This window comes from Oncorhynchus gorbuscha, linkage group LG03, assembly GCF_021184085.1.
Source record: "Oncorhynchus gorbuscha isolate QuinsamMale2020 ecotype Even-year linkage group LG03, OgorEven_v1.0, whole genome shotgun sequence".
Taxonomy (NCBI): Eukaryota; Metazoa; Chordata; class Actinopteri; order Salmoniformes; family Salmonidae; genus Oncorhynchus; species Oncorhynchus gorbuscha.
This window is the reverse complement of record NC_060175.1, coordinates 33783110-33805228: the sequence shown is the minus strand read 5'-3', so window position 1 is coordinate 33805228 and position 22119 is coordinate 33783110. Positions and strand designations below refer to the sequence as shown.

At 42.9% G+C, this 22119-nt stretch overlaps 1 protein-coding gene and 1 pseudogene across 2 annotated transcripts in view; one reads left to right on the top strand and one right to left on the bottom strand.

Annotated features, from left to right (window-relative positions):
* The window catches only part of LOC124031250 (ubiquitin carboxyl-terminal hydrolase 4-like), a 35156-nt gene extending 21981 nt beyond the window's left edge, over positions 1–13175 (top strand). Inside the window, 11 exon segments of the mRNA XM_046342301.1 lie at positions 626–720; positions 2399–2581; positions 2754–2977; positions 3214–3426; positions 3630–3661; positions 3663–3701; positions 3840–3955; positions 4091–4240; positions 6795–6898; positions 8205–8293; positions 11325–13175. Coding sequence (XP_046198257.1) covers positions 626–720; positions 2399–2581; positions 2754–2977; positions 3214–3426; positions 3630–3661; positions 3663–3701; positions 3840–3955; positions 4091–4240; positions 6795–6898; positions 8205–8293; positions 11325–11450 — 1371 coding nt within the window. The 3' untranslated portion in view covers positions 11451–13175.
* Positions 13176–15204: 2029 nt separating this feature from the next.
* Positions 15205–16913, bottom strand: LOC124031251 (annotated as a pseudogene). The gene is made up of 2 exons (XR_006838099.1): positions 16487–16913; positions 15205–15979 (listed from the first exon to the last, which is right to left on the bottom strand). The product of XR_006838099.1 is annotated as a glutathione peroxidase 2-like (transcript).
* Positions 16914–22119: the final 5206 nt, after the last annotated feature.

The following is a 22119-nucleotide window of genomic DNA, read 5'->3' as shown; positions in this document are numbered from 1 at the left end:
TACGAATGGACAATCTGACAACACTCTTAAATTTACAAATGCCCATAGCGTACTCTAGCACTCCAGATTGAATTTACGAACAATCTAAACACATTGCAATTCCAACCACAACCTATTTGCATTGATTTTAAGCCTCAAAATAAAACGTCTTGCCTATCTAACAGCTAAATATTTGTTTTTGACATTGTTATAATTCTAATTCCTATTTTAAGGTTCAACATTTTGCCATGGAAAATATTCATGTTATTTCTAACAACCAATGAGCAACTCTGCCGTATATCCAGCTGCATATTGAATGTTGTGATTGCCGAAATGCCAGTCTCTTTGGCAATGGCATGGAGTGGCAAGGAGTGGAACGTTAGCTAAAGACTGGTGCCCAGACTAGAGAAATTCACACACCAAAAAAAAAAAAGGTCGCTTCCGGTAATACTGTATACCCCAGTAAAGTACAGAAACGGTATGAAAGTGTGGATACCACCCAACCCTAAATGTGTAGATTAGATTAAAATTATTTAATGCTTTGTAGCCTTTTTTCAATTGTGAGGATAACATTTTGTGCCACTGACGGGTCTGATAAAGGGACTCCAGTTGAGGAAACCATAAATGCTCCCTCCTGTCTTCCTAGATGGTGGTGGCTGATGTTTACAATCACCGGTTCCACAAGATCTACAGACGAGACGACGGACTCAACCAAATCATGGAGAAAGATGACATATTTGTGTAAGCCTGGTCTCTTCTCTTGCACTGGAAGATAACATATTGAACAGTGGTTGGGTATGAGCAGATGTCAAACAGTATCTTTATTGTCCCAGGGAAATTAGTTTACAGAATAACCACTTACAGTGCCTTCAAAGTATCCACAACCCTTGATTTAAATAAAAATAAAACGTTTTGTTACAGCCAGATTTAAAAAAAGATTAAATTGAGATGTTGTGTCGCTAAGGGATACACAGATAATGCCCAATAATGTCAATGTGGAATTTTTATTTTTAGAAATGTTTACAAATGAATTAAAAGCTGAAATGTCTTGAGTGAATAATTATTCAACCCCTTTGTTATGGCATGCCAAAATAAGTTCATGAGTAAAAATGTGCTTAACAAGTCACTTAAGTTGCATGGACTCATTGTGTTAGCAATAATAGTGTTTAACATGACTTTTGAATGACTGCCTCATCTCTGTACCCCACACATACAATTGTCTGTAAGGTCCCTCATTCGAGCAGTGAATTTCAACCACAAAGACCAGGGAGGTTTTCCAATGCTTCACAAAGAGGGGCACCTATTGGTAGATGGGTAAAAAAACAAAGAAAGCAGACAAAGAATATCCCTTTGAGCATGGTGAAGTTATTAATTACGCTTTGGCTGGTGTTTCAATACACTGTCACTACAAAGATACAGGTGTCCTTCCTAACTTCGTTGCCAGAGAGAAAGGAAACCCCTCAAGGATTTCACCATGAGGCCAATTAAAACAGTTAGAGTTGAATGGCTATGATTAGAAGAAAACTGAGGATGGATCAACATTTTAGTTACTCTGCAATACTAACCTAAATTACAGTGTGAAAAGAAGGAAGTGCATCGTGTTTGCAATAATGCACTAAAGTAAAACTAAAAATGTGGCAAAGAAATTAACTTGATGGCCTGAATACACAAACACAACACATCAGCATATCACTCTTTTATATTTTCAAGCATGGTGGTGGCTGCATCGTGTTATGGGTATGCTTGTCAGAAAGTTCTTTAGGATAAAAAGAAACAGAATAGAGCTAAGCAGAGGCAAAATCCTAGAGGAAAACTGGGAGACAAATTCACCTTTCCGCACGATGGTAACCTAAAATACAAGGCCAAATATATTCTGGAGTTGTTACCAAGACGACAGAATGTTCCTGAGTGGCCTAGTTACAGTTTTAACTTTAAATCTATGGCAAGACTTTAAAATGTCTGTCTAGCAGCAACTAACTTGACAGAGCTTGAAGAATTAAAAAATATATATAATGTGCACATATATTACAATTCAGGTGTGGAAAGCTTTTAGAGACTTTACAGTTGTCTGTCTTTCTGGGTATGCTGCCAAATGTGATTCTAACATGTAATAACTCAGAGGTGTGAATACTTAAGTAAATTCGATATTTCTGTATTTCATTTTCAATAAATTTGCCCAATTTTTCCTAAACATTTGTGCTTTGTCATTATGGGGTATGGTGTGTAGATGGGTGACAAATGTGTTTTTATCCATTTTGAATTCAGGCTGTAACACAACAAAATGTGGAATACGTCTAGAGGTATGAATACTTTCTGGAGGCACTGTACAGTATCCACCACAGATGCGAAATGTATTAAAATCATAAAAACGGAACACCCTAAGTGTGCTACTGTATCATTCTCCATGTTTGTGGTCCAGGTATGAGGTGGCGGAGGAGGACAGGGAGAGGATGAACCTGCCTGTGTACTTCAGAGAGCGCCACTCCAAACACACAGGCGGCTCCACGGGAACCATGCTGTTCGGCCAGCCCCTCCTCATCACTGTTCCCCGGCAGAACCTGGCTGCTGACATGCTCTACGAGAAGGTGCTGGAGAGGATCGGGTGGGTACGCTGTCTGTCTGTGGGCCTGCTTTTTGTTTCCACTTCTGCTCATATGTACAGTATGCAGCACATAGACTTGAGATATTGAACATGTACTTAGTGTGCTAAATGTGGGAATAGCACGTTGCAAAAGGTTAACATGCGATATTTACCCACTGTTTTCCCGTTCCAGGCGCTACGTGAATCGCGCTCAGAGCTCCACCAGTGAGGGGAGGGTGAATGCCTCTGCCTCCTCGGCCAGCTGCAGCCTGGCAGCTGAGTGCTCCGCATCATCCTCCAATCACAACACTGCAGGGAGTGGTAGCCCCCTGTCAGAAGGGGCGTCCTGCAGCTCCAGCAACGGCAGCAACCACTCCGGGACCTCCAACAGGTCCAACGGGAATGGTGTGTGTGAGGGTAAGCAACAACATGGATCAGAGTGCTCCAGCAGCAGTAAAGGCAGCACAGTTATTTACATCTCGTACACCTATTGGTTTCTTTATTATCCCATGATAAATTGTGTACTAAGCTTATTTTAGTTTTGCATTCATGTAGAAGTGCAATATTTCATTGCCACGGGCTGACATGGCTTGTGTGAATCTGATATTGGGATTTCAGACGTGTGTGTGTGTGTGTGTGTGTGTTGGTTCCAGGTGAGGAGGAGGCCATGGATCACCAGGTGAGCCCAGAGCCAGAGAACGGACAGTCGGGGGAGGAGGAGGAAGCCTCAGACCTGGAGAATGGCCCTAAAACCAAACAGTGCTCCAGCACCCCGCCCAAACTCTTCTCCTTCAGCATGGTCAACTCCTACGGAACGGCCAACATCAGTCCACTGCCTTGTGACGGAAACTTCCTAAAACTCAATAGTTAGTGTTCAGTCTCACCTCTGGTTTTCAGTGTTTTGACCAGTTACAAGAGGAGAAAATGTCTTGAAATACATGTTTTAAACTTTTTTCGCAATGTTTATAGTTAAAGGCATGTGGTTAAAATATGTTTGTTGAGTTGCCATTAGAAAACTGTCTTTCGATGTGTGTTGAGGGCTGACCAAACTTCCTAATCTCCTCCATAGCACATTCCACAGTGGCGATTGACTGGGACTCAGGACACAAAGAAACTGTGTTACGACGATCAGGAAGCAGAGGTCAGTACAGTTTCAGTTGACTTGATTAGGATGACCTAAAGCCCTTTTATTAATGTCAAAATGTGGATGCCAGTCTATGTCTATACAGTGTGTATCTGTCTGTGTGACTCAGTCCTCTATCCTCTGTGTGTACTGTAGGCCTATGAGAAGCACGAGAGCATGCTGCAGGCCCAGAAGAAGAAAGCCACAGTGGCTCTGAGGGAATGCATGGAGCTCTTCACCACCATGGAGACGCTAGGAGAGCATGACCCATGGTGAGACCAGGCGCAAGAGAAACAGGCCTTCATTACTCTACTCGCTAAATCATTGAAACCACTACTTTTTAATGTTGTTTTCTGTGTTTCTGTCTATTTCTCTGATATCAACGATGCCTCACCTTGTCCTAACAGGTATTGCCCCACCTGTAAGAAGCACCAACAAGCCACAAAGAAGTTTGACTTGTGGTCGTTGCCTCGCATCCTGGTGGTCCACCTAAAGCGTTTCTCATACAACCGCTGCTGGAGGGACAAGCTGGACACTGTGGTGGACTTCCCTGTCAGGTACAGGCAGCTCTATGCCAAGAGGTTCTGATAGATACATGTCCTCTTTTAGTTTAGTTTATTTGCACACATAGAAATAGTTAGTAACAGTAAAACTCCAGCTACTGGGGATGTAGAACTGTGATGTACAGTATGTCCCTCTTTAAAAAAAAATCTAACAATGACGGGATAGCTTGGCAAAATCAGTTGGGAGTGAGTGCCAGATCATAGAGCCTCTGTAGGTAATTCAGAATTGGTTGTTCGTGAATGTGGGTGACGTAGATGTCTGTTTCTTGTTGAGTACTTATTGAATTTATATGTGGTGGTGAATTAGAAGAAAGAGGGTAAAACTGATTTTTAAAGAGCCGTAAAAAAAAATGGAGCAACTTTTTAACGAATTAATTTTCTAAATATTCAGGAGTTCTCTTTTTGTTTTTAAAGTCATGTGCAGTATGGTCTAGGGAGGGGCATGAGTAATTGAGTATTCAAACCTAGTCAAAACTCAGTCTTTACCAGATATAAAAAAGAAAAATACTGAACCTATTTTGTCAATGTTGTCTTGAAGACAACTTTAATATACTTTGACTCTAGTGTTCCATTTGTACATGTGCTGTTTGCGGGACACAACAAAAAGTAAGCCAAGCATCTCAAAGTTCTGCTCCCTATATTCCCTTTCCCCTCCATGTCCGACTCACTCAATTGTGTTCCGAATGCTGCCTACACATGCGTGCTGTGTGCGCTTACACAAAATAAATGCCTATAAAAATGTATCAAACTGATGGGATACACAAGCTACATTCCTTGCCAAATTATGACAGTTTTATCACAAATTCAAAATGGACTGGTTGACTGAAGTGGGGAAATATGTGTTCCAACATGGGGATGAATTATGATTGTATCAGTTTGGAATAATTGCATCCCCCCCTAAAAATTAAGGTTCCACAATAAAAATAATCAAAAACATTAGTTTGATAAAGACTAAGCATATTTTCATCAGAATCATTAAGCCTGGGCCTACTCACCAAGCAGATGTCCTGGCCATAATTCATTCCTATGCCATGTTCAATGTAGAATTGTTTAGAAATTCCAAGGAACAGGCATAATAAACTCAACTGAATGTCTGTATATCGCAAAGAAGACCGATTTTGGTTTGTAACCCTGACAAATTTCTTTCATCTTGTCGTTTCAAATGATCACTCTTTGAGAAAATCTATTCCAGACCTGAGATCCAAATCACTTTGCGCTATTTTATTCCGTTATACATGTTTTAGTTTTTTTCCAATTATTAAAAAATCGGCCCTGTACTCGAACAGTCAAAAAAGGTAAAATGCCCTTCCCTAGAATGGTCTCTAAAACCGGCAGGTGTTATTATTCTTACAGAGTGTTTCTGCAGGTGACAGATTGATAGTAGTTTGGTATGGCGTGCTGGCCCATATAATGTTAAGTAACTGATGAACGGGGAGATCATTATGTAATAGAGACAGAGAAGTGCTTCTGTTTGAGATATCTAATTTTGCCAAGTATTCTGGCATTTTTGATGATCTTGGAGGTTGTCTTTGTGTTTCCATGACAATTCATCAATCAAAACACCAAGAATGCGTATTGTACTGGGTGGATCAACAGGTATATTATCAAAATGGACACCTATATAGTCTCTCTTGTATTTTCTGTTCTTTGGACCACATTTGTTTTAGATTTAGTGATAATTTGTTGATTTTTAAACCACTCTTATTCATCAATTCTTCACATTAAGAAGGGACATTGTCTGTGCTCTTTATTCTTTGTACTTTAAGAGGTGAAGTTATGAAAGCATCCTTTTGATTTTGTAGTAAACTTTTATGGACCCATGGTATTGACAGCCTTTACACTAGAGGGTGCTGGTTTGCTAGATATGTCAGAAAAATGTCTTTGTCCATTTTGAGGAAATCATGGTCACATATTTGTGAAGTGTGTCTAAACTGTCAGGGAGATTGACGTCACACTCCAACAGACAAAGATAATTATAACCATATGCTATCCGGTAATAACTGCTCACAGGGGAATTTCACAATCACAAAAAGGGCCTTTCAACTAAACCATTAAAAAAAAAATATTTTCCATTTGCAGAATACCCAAGTTATTCCCCAGGTGGTGACATGAAGCCAGTGGAATGCTGTGCCGTGGTATAAAAGCAACCTGTGTGGAGGTTGTCTCGCTGAATGCCTGGGAGCCTCCCTGTGTTCACTGACCCCTACTGAGTCACATTATCCAGCAAGCTGTAGAACTAAATGTTGCTGACATAGACAACCACTGCTGCGTCCAAGAACCTGACTCATGCTTACTGAGGAGTTTTGAGACCGACAGAGCCATCTGTTGTACCTCACCCCTCTCACCATCATATCAGCTGTTCTTCTGGCTGACCATCATCCCCCCCACACTCGGCTCAGTGCTGATGACATGTCCAATACTAATCACATTTGATATAATAAAAAATGTATTTCTGTACAGCCCCGTGCTTATGTTTCTAGCTGTCAGTTATTGTATATGGGTGTAAAAGGCAGGTTTTGTGGATGACATGTCTTCTCTCTCCACACAGGGACCTGAACATGTCTGAGTTTGTGTGTGACCCCAAGGCCGGCCCCTATGTTTATGACCTCATAGCAGTCTCCAACCACTATGGAGGAATGGGAGGAGGCCACTGTGAGTAATGTTTGCCTCTGCTAGCAACACCCTGGTCAGGTCCATCCTTATTGCAGACCTAGATAATGAGATACACAATACACACACCCTACCCCACCCACATTAATGACACAGTCCGCTCTCACTTTGTTACATTTTAAATTTCTGTTTACCTGGGAAATAGTGTGAAGCAGTTGGTGCTTTTTGAGGTTGGTTCAGATTCGATTATTTAAAAAAATCACATTTCTGTTTCAATTTTGTTCAGCATTAACCCACATAATGCTTAGTGCATTTAAGTGCTGTAACACAGAATAAAACAATTAATAAAAGTCCCATGATGGTAGTGACTGCCTATTACTGTTTATCACTTATTAACCATCATTAAGTCACATTCTATTTCAGTTGTGTATTTCCCATTTGTTTTGTTTAATTACTTTATTTAATTCCAAGTCACCTCATCTCTATAGAGCTGACAAAAATCACAATTTTATTAGTTCTTCAAAGTAAATAAGGCATACTTTTATGAATACCATCTATTGATCACTTAGATAATGTATCTCCAGGTAGATGCCTTGCAAAGCAACTGCTTTCTACCCCTCTCGATCGCATGTGTTCTGTCTCTTCTCTTTGTCTGTCCATAGACGAACAAGTAGGCGGATAGTCATTGTAGTTAATTACCATGTTTTCTGCGCTAAACTATGTAGAATATTGGCCGGTTGGAAACTACAACTCCATACTACATCGCACAGTTTGGGCTTGATCTGATTCATATCTGGAGAAATTGTGAATTGAACTCATAGAAAGAAAAAAATGATTTAAATGTTTTTAGTGGTTTAAAACTAAAATTACCGAAATTGGAGTTAATCGCTCTGCACTGCTGGGAAAACAGGGAACAGTTTGCTGAAAGGCAGGTTTAACTGCAGTTGATCGGAGGCCATTGTTCTTTTTATATTCACTCTGTTCCTGTTATTTGAATACTACTATCTGCTAACATAGGTATTTGTTTTTGTACCTGGTAACCTGAAGCAGGCCAACTATGTAGAATGTATGATAACAGATAAGGTGTCTGGCTTATGCCTTTTCTCTAAGGAAACTGAGCTTATAATCAGCAGTATTTAATTAGACTGTTGGTTCCCACTTACTCACTGTCAACTTTGATGTCAATTTCGATTTGCTCAAACCTTTTTGTGTGTTTTAGCCAAGCTCTTGTTTGGTGACTAACCAGGCCTGCTAGTGGAAACCAGTTCATCAGATAGTCATCCTAGCTCAACTTTAGTCCACCATGACCATAGTTTTATAATGTTCCTCCAATATCTTTTACCTGCAGACACAGCCTACGGCAAGAACAAAGCTGATGGGAAGTGGCATTACTTTGATGACAGCAGTGTCTCAGCTGCCTCAGAGGATCAGATTGTGGTGAGTGAGCCACCTCAACCCTTACTTTCATGTGTAACTCTATATGTTTTTTTAGAAAATGTGATTATGTATATACATTTCTATGACGTGGGACTCGTTATTACCCGAAAGCTATACACAGAGTATACAAAACATTAAGAACACCTTATCTTTCCATGACAGACTGACCAGGTAAATCCAGGTGAAAGCTATGATCCCTTATTGATGCCACTTGTTAAATCCACTTTAATCAGTGTAGATGAAGGTGAGGAGAGAGGTTAAAGAAAGTTTTTTTTTTAAGCATTGAGGCATGGCTTGTGTAAGTGTGCAATTGAGGGCGAATGGGCAAGACAAAATATAAAGTGCCTTTGAATCAAATCAAATTAATCAAAGTTTATTTGCCATGTGCTCTGAATACAACAGGTGTAGTAGACCTTACAGTGAAATGCTTACTTACAGGCTCCAACCAACAGTGCAATTATTATTTTTTTTAAAGAAGGTATTAGATGAACAATAGGTATGTAAAGAAATAAAAAGACTGTGAAAAATAACAGTAGCGAGGCTATATACAGGCACCGGTTAGTCGGGCTAATTGAGGTAGTATGTACATGTAGATATGGTTAAAGTGACAGCATATATAATAATAATAATAATATATGCCATTTAGCAGACGCTTTTATCCAAAGCGACTTACAGTCATGATAACCAGAGAGTAGCAGTAGCATAAAAGAGGGGTTTGGCAGGTGGTGGGTGGCGGGACACAATGCAGATAGCCCGGTTAGCCAATGTGCGGGGTCACTGGTTGGTTGGGATAATTGAATGTAAAGTTAAAGTGACTATGCATATATGATAAACAGAGTAGCAGCAGCAGCATAAAAGAGGGGTTGTTGGGGTGCAGGCAATGCAAATAGTCCGGGTAGCCATTTGATTACCTGTTCAGGAGTCTTATGGCTTGGTGGTCAAATCTGTTGAGAAGCCTTTTTGTCCTAGACTTTGCACTCCTGTACCACTTGCCATGAGATAGTAGAGAGAACAGTCTGACTGGGGTGGTGGGGTCTTTGACAATTTTTAGGGCCTTCCTCTGACACCGCCTGGTGTAGAGGTCCTAGATGGCAGGCAGCTTAGCCCCAGTGATGTACTCGGCCGTACGCACTACCCTCTGTAGTGCCTTGCTGTCGGAGGCCGAGCAGTTACCGTACCAGGCAGTGATACAACCAGTTTTGCAGCTGTAGAATCTTTTGAGGTTCTGAGGACCCATGTCAAATCTTTTTAGTTTCCTGAGGGGAATAGGCTTTGTTGTGACCTCTTCATGACTGTCTTGGTGTGTTTGGACCATTCTAGTTCGTTGGTGATGTAGACACCAAGAAACTTGAAGCTCTCAACCTGCTCCACTACAGCCCCGTCGATGAGAATGGGGGCGTGCTTGGTCCTCCATTTCCTGCTCCACAATCATCTCCTTAGTCTTGGTTACGCTGAGGGATAGGTTGTTATTCTGGCACCACCCGGCCAGGTCTCTGACCTCCTCCCTATAGGCGGTCTCGTTGTTGTCTGTGATCAGGCCAACCACTGTTGTGTCGTCTGCAAACCTAATGATGCTATTGGAGTTGTGCCTGGCCATGCAGTTGTGGGTGAACAGAGAGTACAGGAGCAGACTGAGCACGCACCCCTGAGGGGCTCCAGTGTTGATGATCAGTGTGGCAGATGTGTTGCTACCTACCCTCACCACCTGGGGGGGCGGCCCGCCAGGAAGTCCAGGATCCAGTTGCAGTGGGAGGTGTTTAGTCCCAGGATCCTTGGCTTAGTGATGAGCTTTGAGGGCACCATGGTGTTGAATGCTGAGCTGTTGTCAATGAATAGCATTCTCACATAAGTGTTCCTTTTGTCCAGGTGGAAAAGGGCAGTGTGGAGTGCAATAGAGATTGCATCATCTGTGGATCTGTTTGGGCGGTATGCAAATTGGAGAGGGTCTAGAGTTTCTGGGATAATAGTGTTGATAGTGAGTGAGTGAGCCATGACCAGCCTTTCAAAGCACTTCATGGATGTGAGTGCTACAGGTCTATAGTGATTTAGGCAGGTTGCCTTCGTGTTCTTGGGCACAGGGACTATACTATGGTGGTCTGCTTGAAACATGTTGGTATTACAGACTCAATCAGGGAGATGTTGAAAATGTCAGTGAAGACACATGCCCGGAGCACATGTCCTGATAATCTGTCTGGCCCCGCAGCCTTGTGTATGTTGACCTGTTTAAAGGTCTTACTCACATCGGCTACGGAGAGCATAATCACACAGTCGACCAGAACAGCTAATGCTCTCATGCATGTTTCAGTGCTACTTGCCTCGAAGCGAGCATAGAAGTTATTTAGCTTCTCTGGTAGGCTTGTGTCACTGGGCAGCTCACGGCTGTGCTTCGCTTTGTAGTCTGTAATAGTTTGCAAGCACTGCCACATAAGACGAGCGTCGGAGCCGGTGTAGTACGATTCAATCTTAGCTCTGTATTGATGCTTCGCCTGTTTGATGGTTCGTCGGAGGGCATTGCAGGATTTCTTATATGCTTCTGGGTTAGAGTCCTGCACCTTGAAAGCGGCAGCTCTACCCTTTAGCTCAGTGAGAATGTTGCCTGTAATCCATGGCTTCTGGTTGAGGTATGTACATACAGTCTCTGTGGGCACGACGTCCTCGATGCACTTATTGATAAACCCAATGACTGATGTGGTGTACTCCTCAATGCCATCGGAAGAAGAACAGGGTGTGGTAGTAGGTGCCAGGCACACTGGTTTGTCAAGAACTGTAACTCTGCTATGTTTTTCATGCTCAACAGTTTCCCATGTGTATCAAGAATGGTCCACCATACAATGGACATCCAGCCAACTTGACACATCCCAATATTAGGAAGGTGTTGATAATGTTTGTTATGCTCAGTCTGTTGTTCCATGTGTCCCGTGTCTATTAATGAATAACGTCAGCAGTGATGAAAGCTCCCATTGACTTCCTGTCCTTTGGTGTTGTCAGTGTTGCTACAGTGTAACACTATCTCCACCTCTCCCCTCCACAGACAAAAGCAGCCTACGTGCTATTTTACCAACGCAGAGACGCGGGCGACGTCCCTGCCAAGCCTCCGCCCTCTGCCTCTCTGGGGGGTGCCACCGCTGAAGCAGCCGATCACATGGATACCAACTGAGCAGCGCTGATGCTCAGGGACATGCACTGAAGCAGAAAATAATGACAAAAGAGATACTTTGATGCACACACCAAGCTACTTCAGTGACATAAGACTTCTCAGTCGATATTATTAACTCCCCCAAGCCCTGTGTTTTATTTTGCTCATACATCGTCACAAAGAGCCAAAAGCCTTGTTGGATGCGTGACCCTCGACTCCCTCCCAGAGCTGGTGGCCTGCTGATGTATGAAACCTAGTTTACTCGTTTGGAAAAAATAAGGGGAATAGAAGGCAAAGAATCCTCTCACTGGACAAACAGAATGTTAGTTGTACCCTAAAATGCATAGGTATTATTAACACAAACTTTTCTGTTACCCACTAGAAAAGTACAAAATAAAAAAAGCCAAATGAGAATCTTGTTTTTACCAAAGTGTTCCAAATTGTACATCGTAAAGAACTGTACCAACTTCACTGACGGATTGAGGGAAAGAGAAACCTGTCCTTGAGTTGTCTCTGAGTGGTATCTTTGATGATAACGCTCCAGTGCAGGGTGAATTTATGCAAAGTTGTATTTAACATTGAGATATGCACACAATTCAACACATGACACCGGTGGATCCTGTGACCTTCTACCTCCTGTGAATGGATCCAGTTAGAAAGTCACACTGGATGTGTTCCCTCTACACACTCACAGAAACAAACACACTCAGGCCCTCTCATTTTAGTCTTTCTCTGGGTTGGCTTGCAGGTCCTGTGTTTAATTGATCAAGGTCCTGTTTACTGGGCCTTGATGTAAGCTGTGGCAGAGGCTATTTATTTTCATAGACACGAGTTCAGTCAGACCTTAGCGCCTGCTCTTTATGAAGCCCAGCATGCTAACTCTCATTCATACACTGCCCTCTGTATTTATTTGGACAGTGAAGCTAAAATATGTACATTTGCTCTATTTTCCAGCATTTTGGATTTGAGATCAAATGTTTCATGAGGCGACAGTACAGAATGACAGGCATATTTCGTACATCTGTTTAATCATTTAGAAATGAAAGCACTCGGTCTAGTTTTTTTTTTTCTCCACAAGTGCACAAATTCACTTATAGGGTGTTAAAGTAGTCAAAAGTGTAGTATTTACTGGAACAGAGAGCCAAATGTACAAATGTTTGCTTCACTGTACAAATAAATATTGTGGGAAGGGTACCCCTTTTTCTCTGAGAAGTCTCATCCTGATAAAGGTGTGATGTGTCCCCTCGTCATACAAAAGCAACAGCGGCCTTTTAATCCTGCAACCTGTTTAAAAAGGAGGCACTTTTAGTTTTACTTTAGTCACACATGAAATTTTAAATATCTATGACGTGGTGAGGCCCTGACCATTCGTACATTTCTGGATAATATTGCTGTAGTTTAGAAGATAATTTGATTGCTGACTGAATGGACCTCCTCGACTGCCCCGCTATGACTTATCCTTAGACTACCTGTCCTGTATGGTATTACGGTCCTGCATTGAAATTGCTTTTGTTTATTCTTAAAAGCACACTGCGTGATGCAAAATGTGATGTGTATGAAAGGTGCTAAATTTATGAAACTTGAAATGGTTGCTGTTCACAAGGCTCCTATCCGTTAAATAGAATTTGGACAGCAATAACTTAAAGGGGTCCTCAGTGTGTTTAGGACTGCAGGCATCTGTGTTCTCCCAACAATGGACTTTCAGAGAACCAATCAGCTGTTAAATAAAATATGTTGGTGACATGACAGTTTGTTCATCAATGGATGGAACAAGGACTCCTACAAATCGGTCTGCTTGTATGTTGGACTGTTGCTACGTAGCTCTATATTCTTAACTGACACTTAAATGTGTCCCATTGAGTAGTAGTAGTCTTCAGTAGTAGCTGTTCAGCTTGTGAGGGCTAGTGGTGGCAACACAATACATGATGGCAGGAACCAGTGTCTCTGATACCAGTTACCCAGATTCAACACCCTGACCGTAATATTTCTCTATGTCGCCAAGTGTCTTGTAAAGATTCATACGGAGCTGTACAGTATATGGCTCTGCCAGTAACTACTTCATGGATCAATTTCCCGTAAGATCATTTCTAGCTCAGTGGCATTTGTCTTGTTTTTTTTATGTGGCACAACAGCATGTAAATGTCTTTGGGATTGCAGATGTCATACTTGCTGGTCAGTCCATTTCTGATTATGCCCTCCTAAAATGATTACATGATTAATATAACCATATTTATGCCAATGAATAGAAACTCTTTATATATCTGTAATTATTATTATTCTATAGCAAATGAAAAAGACATCCAGCTGTCCAAAACAGATTGGATTTTAAAGTTGATTTTCTTTACAATCCTCATGAGAAACTTAGCCTTTTGAGCTTCAATTTGATGTCAAATATCTTGAATAGATCTAAATATCAAATCAAAGTTTGTTCCCATACACAAATTTGCAGATGTTACCGAAGGTGCATCAAAATGATAATCCAAAAAAGTACAATTAAGAAAAATAACGAGCAATGTCAGAGTCCGGAATATAAATATATATATCATATGGTGTATAGACCGTATCAACAGTATATGAATGGAAACGATGTGTACAGCAGTAGTTATATAGAATGGGCCATGACTATAATACAGTATGTAAATATTATTAAAGTGACCCGTGTTAAATTACTATGTACTTAGGGAAGCAGTCTCTTAAGGTGCAGGGAAGAGTACCGGGTTGTAGCCAGCTAGTAACATGTTACTAAGGTTCAGGGCAGGGTACTGGCTCATGGCCACTGTAATAATCACACTATTTAAAAAATAGGAACATAACTGTTCTAATAATCATATTGCCAATATCTGCAATATACATTTTTATTGGAGAATTATTTGGAATGAAAATACAATAAAGACTGGAAGCCTAAAAGGATGTCTTGTTTGGACAAGTTGCTTTTCAGAACAGTAGGAATTGGAAGAAAACAGCTATTCCATCACATTAGACATTCTTGCTTAAAGTGTATTGCGTGAGTACACACTGTTATTCACCATATCCTTAGGCAATAATGTGATGCAACCTGAAATTGCATCCATTTCCTTGGTGTTTTTTACACAACTTCCTGGAGTCGTCAAATGAGCTAAACAAATGGCATTCAAAGCATCTAAGCAAATAAACATCTTTCAGGAAAGCCTTCCTTACAGTGGTATGTGGTTGTCTCACCTAGCTATTTTAAGATTAATGTGCTAACTAAGATGCACTGGTTAAGAACATCTGCTAAATGACACATTTTAATATCAGGCTATTTCCTCCCTCAGATCATTTAAATCCCCCCCCCACTCAAACGGTGCTATAAATTCTCAAAAATAAAGTTCACAATCTACTGCCTGTTCACACAACCACACTGGTAAACTTTTGGTTGTGTTCCAGATGGGAACTGGCGAGGTAATCCTGCTATGATTCATTGACCTACTTATAGGTCAGCCTCAATGATTCAGAATGGCATTCACCTGAGAACCTGAATAACCAAATTTTGCCTGTCAGAATGACTTGCACTTCCTCGCCTGGCTATTCTGAGAAAAAAAATCCATTCTCTTTCAGCCTTTTTGGCTCAGGTGCACATCGAGTACCAGCAGCTTCCCCTCCCCCAATCCTTACCTTAACACCAAGTGGGGAAAATATTAACTGACCAAAGATCCTCATCTAAGGGCAACAGCACATTTTTGCTCATGCCACACTCACATTTGACCTGAGCATTAATCACATGAAACTCCTGTAAAAGACTAAGACAGACAACACAAAGGGGAAAATCATTTATTATGCCAACTTCTTACACTTCTTGAAACACAGTCGTGCTTTACATAGGCCAAAGGCAACTGTTATGTTAAGTCTTTTACATTTCATCAGACATCCCTCTCACAAAAGGCTTGGTTTCAATGGATGCCTTCATTTAATAAAAGTTCAGAACACAGCAGCTTTTTGCATATGAGAGCACGGCACATGATTTGAAAAGATAATGGGTGTGCTGCTGTCACACAGAAGCTAATCTTGTATGGAGGAAGTATTTGTTGAATGGGGAGCTGTTGAAAGTTGTTTATTTTTTAAGTTATGGCCAAGCACATGTCCCAAAGTGTGACAATACTTAATCATTTGAAAAGCCATTACAAGTCATTGACATGATTTCCACTCCCCACCATTGCTTCTGTGTGGCCAACATGGACGGTTTAGTTAGCCGTATTGAGAAGCTCCTTGATGTCACCCTCAATGTTGCTGGTAAGGAATCTCCTGCCATAACGCTTGAATGGCTCTCCAGTTGGCCCAATGAGGAACTTCTCAAAGTTCCAGGAGATGTCAGTCCTGCAGACTGGACTCCAGATGATGCACTTGGGGTCATTCATTAAGGCCATGGGCTCGTCACTTGGGAATGGCAACTTCTCCTTGAGGTACACAAACAGCGGGTGGGCGTCCTTCCCATTCACATCCACTTTCTCAAGGAGCTGGAACTTCGGCTCAAAGCCATTTCCCGGACGGACATACTTTAAGGACATCAGGATCTCTTCGTTCTTGCAGTTCTCCTGCAGGAGTAGATGGGAAGAATATGTAACATGTACAGAAGAAAATGTGTTAGATGTTTGATCTCAAAAGTGGCCTAATATCAAGGTGAGTCCATTGTCAAAAGCCATAGCTAGAATCCTCAAATTGGATGGACACCATCTAATTTCATAATTGATAGCGCCCTTCCCCTTCATTAGGAATCGAGACTAGGCCTATAGCTATATACAGTATAAGGACACTGAAGCCCAACCTTGGTATTTTTTCCCAGCCGATGGCAAAATTAGTAGAATTGCGTGAAATTACTTATAAAATTGCCTTTGCTACAGCAACCAAAGTGATAATGGCTGGGTCATTTTTAACTTGTTTTTGCTGTTCTCAACATAGAATGAGTTTTAAAATTGTATATAAATGGTTTAGTCCTAAATTAGCTTACATTTTCTAAAACTGGATGGGGGAGGCTATGATGAGAAAGAATACAGTGACATTAGCCCATATTTAGAATTATAAGAAAATGCATTCCCTCTTACCTGATGTCCGAACTGATTGCAGGGCACCCCCAGAATCACTAGCCCCTTGTCGGCGTACCGTTCATGGAGCTCATTCATCTGGGTGTAATCCCTGGTGGTCGTGCCTCAGAGAGACGCCACATTCTCGATCAGCACCACTTTACCCTGAAGAGACGAGAAATTAAACACTTCTCCTGTAAGGAGCTTTGCTGTCAGGTCGTAGAACATCTTACATACAGCCATTTGCCTGGTAAATGTCACTCCCCGCTTCTGTCTGCGAAAATGCTCTGTTGGACTTTTTATACAAGGTATCAACACGGAAATGGGAGGTACTTCATGAACATTTTAGGGTCTAGAAATATTGGGATATTTTGAACTAAAATCGCACGAGTATGCGTTATCCAGGACAAACAACTATGTACACTTGAAGAATACAATACGATACAAATTATAATGACACCCCTTGGACGTCAAAAGTAGAGACAAAGATTGTTATAACAAAACCAAGATAGACCACTGCTTGTCGTTTCCAATGTGAGCAAATGAGTCATAGTGGGCAGAACAAGCAAGGATGGTCGGGCAGAGCCAAGCACGCGCAAGCGATATCCTATTTGGCGCATTCTAATATACATCTGCATATTTCCGTTAGGGAACGCCTACTATGTGAAGTGCGCATGTGCAATAACTCCTAAACAGCGCGATTTAAAAAATATTAAAAAACCTTTGCAAAGGGTGAAGTCTAGTTTTGGAAAAAGAAAACTGTATTGAGATAAAATGTTTAATTGATGAGAAGATTTGCAGAATGTCGGTCAAAATCCACCTGTTCCATCTTCTCCCACGGCCCACAGTGGGCTTCCTCTCACTACCATATTTGGATTAGTGTTCCCTCTACCATATTTGGTAGTGAGTGGAAACGCCAACCGGATGCTTCGCATTTACATACCCAGTCAAATATCTGTATCATTGTTCTTTCTGTGTTAGAAACCTAGTAGACAGCTAGAGTTTCACTGGTTTCACAATATTTACATTTACATTACATTTAAGTCATTTAGCAGACGCTCTTATCCAGAGCGACTTACAAATTGGTGCCATTCACCTTATGACATCCAGTGGGACAGTCACTTAACAATAGTGCATCTAAAACTTAGGGGGGGGTGGGGTGAGAGGGATTACTTAACCTATCCTAGGTATTCCTTAAAGAGGTGGGGTTTCAGGTGTCTCCGGAAGGTGGTGATTGACTCCGCTGTCCTGGCGTCGTGAGGGAGTTTGTTCCACCATTGGGGGCCAGGGCAGCGAACAGTTTTGACTGGGCTGAGCGGGAGCTGTACTTCCTCAGTGGTAGGGAGGCGAGCAGGCCAGAGGTGGATGAACGCAGTGCCCTTGTTTGGGTGTAGGGCCTGATCAGAGCCTGGAGGTACTGAGGTGCCGTTCCCCTCACAGCTCCGTAGGCAAGCACCATGGTCTTGTAGCGGATGCGAGCTTCAACTGGAAGCCAGTGGAGAGAACGGAGGAGCGGGGTGACGTGAGAGAACTTGGGAAGGTTGAACACCAGACGGGCTGCGGCGTTCTGGATGAGTTGAAGGGGTTTAATGGCACAGGCAGGGAGCCCAGCCAACAGCGAGTTGCAGTAATCCAGACGGGAGATGACAAGTGCCTGGATTAGGACCTGCGCCGCTTCCTGTGTGAGGCAGGGTCGTACTCTGCGGATGTTGTAGAGCATGAACCTACAGGAACGGGCCACCGCCTTGATGTTAGTTGAGAACGACAGGGTGTTGTCCAGGATCACGCCAAGGTTCTTGGCGCTCTGGGAGGAGGACACAATGGAGTTGTCGACCGTGATGGCGAGATCATGGAACGGGCAGTCCTTCCCCGGGAGGAAGAGCAGCTCCGTCTTGCCGAGGTTCAGCTTGAGGTGGTGATCCGTCATCCACACTGATATGTCTGCCAGACATGCAGAGATGCGATTCGCCACCTGGTCATCAGAAGGGGGAAAGGAGAAGATTAATTGTGTGTCGTCTGCATAGCAATGATAAGAGAGACCATGTGAGGTTATGACAGAGCCAAGTGACTTGGTGTATAGCGAGAATAGGAGAGGGCCAAGAACAGAGCCCTGGGGGACACCAGTGGTGAGAGCGCGTGGTGAGGAGACAGATTCTCGCCACGCCACCTGGTAGGAGCGACCTGTCAGGTAGGACGCAATCCAAGCGTGGGCCGCGCCGGAGATGCCCAACTCGGAGAGGGTGGAGAGGAGGATCTGATGGTTCACAGTATCGAAGGCAGCCGATAGATCTAGAAGGATGAGAGCAGAGGAGAGAGAGTTAGCTTTAGCAGTGCGGAGCGCCTCCGTGATACAGAGGAGAGCAGTCTCAGTTGAATGACTAGTCTTGAAACCTGACTGATTTGGATCAAGAAGGTCATTCAGAGAGAGATAGCGGGAGAGCTGGCCAAGGACGGCACGTTCAAGAGTTTTGGAGAGAAAAGAAAGAAGGGATACTGGTCTGTAATTGTTGACATCGGAGGGATCGAGTGTAGGTTTTTTCAGAAGGGGTGCAACTCTCGCTCTCTTGAAGACGGAAGGGACGTAGCCAACGGTCAGGGATGAGTTGATGAGCGAGGTGAGGTAAGGGAGAAGGTCTCCGGAAATGGTCTGGAGAAGAGAGGAGGGGATAGGGTCAAGCGGGCAGGTTGTTGGGCGGCCGGCCGTCACAAGACGCGAGATTTCATCTGGAGAGAGAGGGAGAAAGAGGTCAGAGCACAGGGTAGGGCAGTGTGAGCAGAACCAGCGGTGTCGTTTGACTTAGCAAACGAGGATCGGATGTCGTCGACCTTCTTTTCAAAATGGTTGACGAAGTCATCTGCAGAGAGGGAGGAGGGGGGGGAGGGGGCGGAGGATTCAGGAGGGAGGAGAAGGTGGCAAAGAGCTTCCTAGGGTTAGAGGCAGATGCTTGGAATTTAGCGTGGTAGAAAGTGGCTTTAGCAGCAGAGACAGAGGAGGAAAATGTAGAGAGGAGGGAGTGAAAGGATGCCAGGTCCGCAGGGAGGCGAGTTTTCCTCCATTTCCGCTCGGCTGCCCGGAGCCCTGTTCTGTGAGCTCGCAATGAGTCATCGAGCCACGGAGCGGGAGGGGAGGACCGAGCCGGCCTGGAGGATAGGGGGCATAGAGAGTCAAAGGATGCAGAAAGGGAGGAGAGGGTTGAGGAGGCAGAATCAGGAGATAGGTTGGAGAAGGTTTGAGCAGAGGGAAGAGATGATAGGATGGAAGAGGAGAGAGTAGCGGGGGAGAGAGAGCGAAGGTTGGGACGGCGCGATACCATCCGAGTAGGGGCAGTGTGGGAAGTGTTGGATGAGAGCGAGAGGGAAAAGGATACAAGGTAGTGATCGGAGACTTGGAGGGGAGTTGCAATGAGGTTAGTGGAAGAACAGCATCTAGTAAAGATGAGGTCGAGCGTATTGCCTGCCTTGTGAGTAGGGGGGGAAGGTGAGAGGGTGAGGTCAAAAGAGGAGAGGAGTGGAAAGAAGGAGGCAGAGAGGAATGAGTCAAAGGTAGACGTGGGGAGGTTAAAGTCGCCCAGAACTGTGAGAGGTGAGCCGTCCTCAGGAAAGGAGCTTATTAAGGCATCAAGCTCATTGATGAACTCTCCGAGGGAACCTGGAGGGCGATAAATGATAAGGTTGTTAAGCTTGAAAGGGCTGGTAACTGTGATAGCATGGAATTCAAAGGAGGCGATAGAAAGATGTGTAAGGGGAGAAAGAGAGAATTACCACATGGGAGAGATGAGGATCCCGGTGCCACCACCCCGCTGACCAGAAGCTCTCGGGGTGTGCGAGAACACGTGGGCGGACGAAGAGAGAGCAGTGGGAGTAGCAGTGTAGCACCTGTGAAGCGAAGCGGAATGCGACCGGGTTGTTCTATTCGGTAGACGTTGGCTAGCTGTTGGCTAGCTGTCGGCTAGCTGTTGGCTAGCTGTTGGCTAGCTAGCAGAGTCTCCTACATTAAGGACGACAAATAGCTGGCTAGCTAACCTCGGTAAATTAAGATAATCACTCTAAGACTACACACTCTAAACTACACAATTATCTTGGATACGAGGACAGCAAAGACAGCTATGTAGCTAGCTAACACTACACTAATCAAGTCGTTCAGTTGAGTGTAATAGTTCTACAGTGCAGCTAATCGGTGGACGTTAGCTAGCTGGCTAGTGAAGACTACGTTAGGACGGCGAAATACGATAATTACGCAATTATCTTTGATACAAAGACGGCTATGTAGCTAGCTAAGAAGAAATTGCTAAGATTAGACAAAACAAACCGTTGTGCTATAATGAAATGTAATGAAATGTAATGAAAAAGTTATACTACCTGCGGAGCGAAATGCGGATGCGACCGCTCGCTCCAACCCGGAGCGAGGTTGTGGATCTGTCTTATCTTACATGTCACACCTATAAGTCACTCTTCATGTTTCCATGTTCATGTTACACACCTCTCCCACCCGTATCTGTGTTTTCATGTTTATGTCACCTGTATCTACAGTTGAAGTCGGAAGTTTAAATACACCTTACCCAAATACATTTAAACTCAGTTTTTCACAATTTCTGACATTTAATCCTAGTAAAAATTCCTTGTCTTAGGTCAGTTAGGATCACCACTTTATTTTAAGAATATGAAATGACAGAATAGTAGTAGAGAGAATGATTTATTTCAGCTTTTATTTATTTCATCACATTCCCAGTGGGTCAGAACTTTACATACACTCAATTAGTATTTGGTAACATTGCCTTCAAATTGTTGAACTTGGGTCAAACGTTTACGGGTAGCCTTCCACAAGCTTCCCACAATAAGTTGGGTGAATTTATGCCCATTCCTCCTGACAGAGCTGGTGTAACGGAGTCAGGTTTGTAGGCCTCCTTGCTCGCACACACTTTTTCAGTTATATGGGATTGAGGTCAGGGCTTTGTGATGACCACTCCAATACCATGACTTTATTGTCCTTAAGCCATTTTGCAACATCTTCAGAAGTATGCTTGTGGTCATTGTTCATTTGGAAGAACCATTTACGACCAAGCTTTAACTGATGTCTTGAGATGTTGCTTCAATATATCCACATAATTCTCCATCCTCATGAAGCCATCTATTTTGTGAAGTACATCAGTCCCTCAAGGTAGGCCTTGAAATACATCCACAGGTACACCTCCAATTGACTCAAATGATGTCAATTAGCCTATCAGAAGCTTCTAAAGCCATGACATCATTTTCTGGAATTTTCCAAGCTGTTTAAAGGTACAGTCAACTTAGTGTATGTAAACTTCTGACCCACTGGAAATGTGATACAGTGAATTATAAGTGAAATTATCTGTCTGTAAACAATTGTTGGAAAAATGACTTGTGTCATGCACAAAGTAGATGTCCTAACCGACTTGCCAAGACTATAATTTGTTAACAAGACATTTGTGGAGTGGTTGAAAAACGAGTTTTAATGACTCCAACCTTAGTGTATGTAAACTTCAGACTTCAACTGTATCTATCAACACTTGACTCACTAATCAAATTAGCTCAGTCTGATCTCATCTGTTTTACCAATGTGTTTGTGTTTGTCTGTGTTTACTCAACTCACCTGCTTGTGTGTGTGTGTGTGTGTGTGTGTGTGTGTGTGTGTG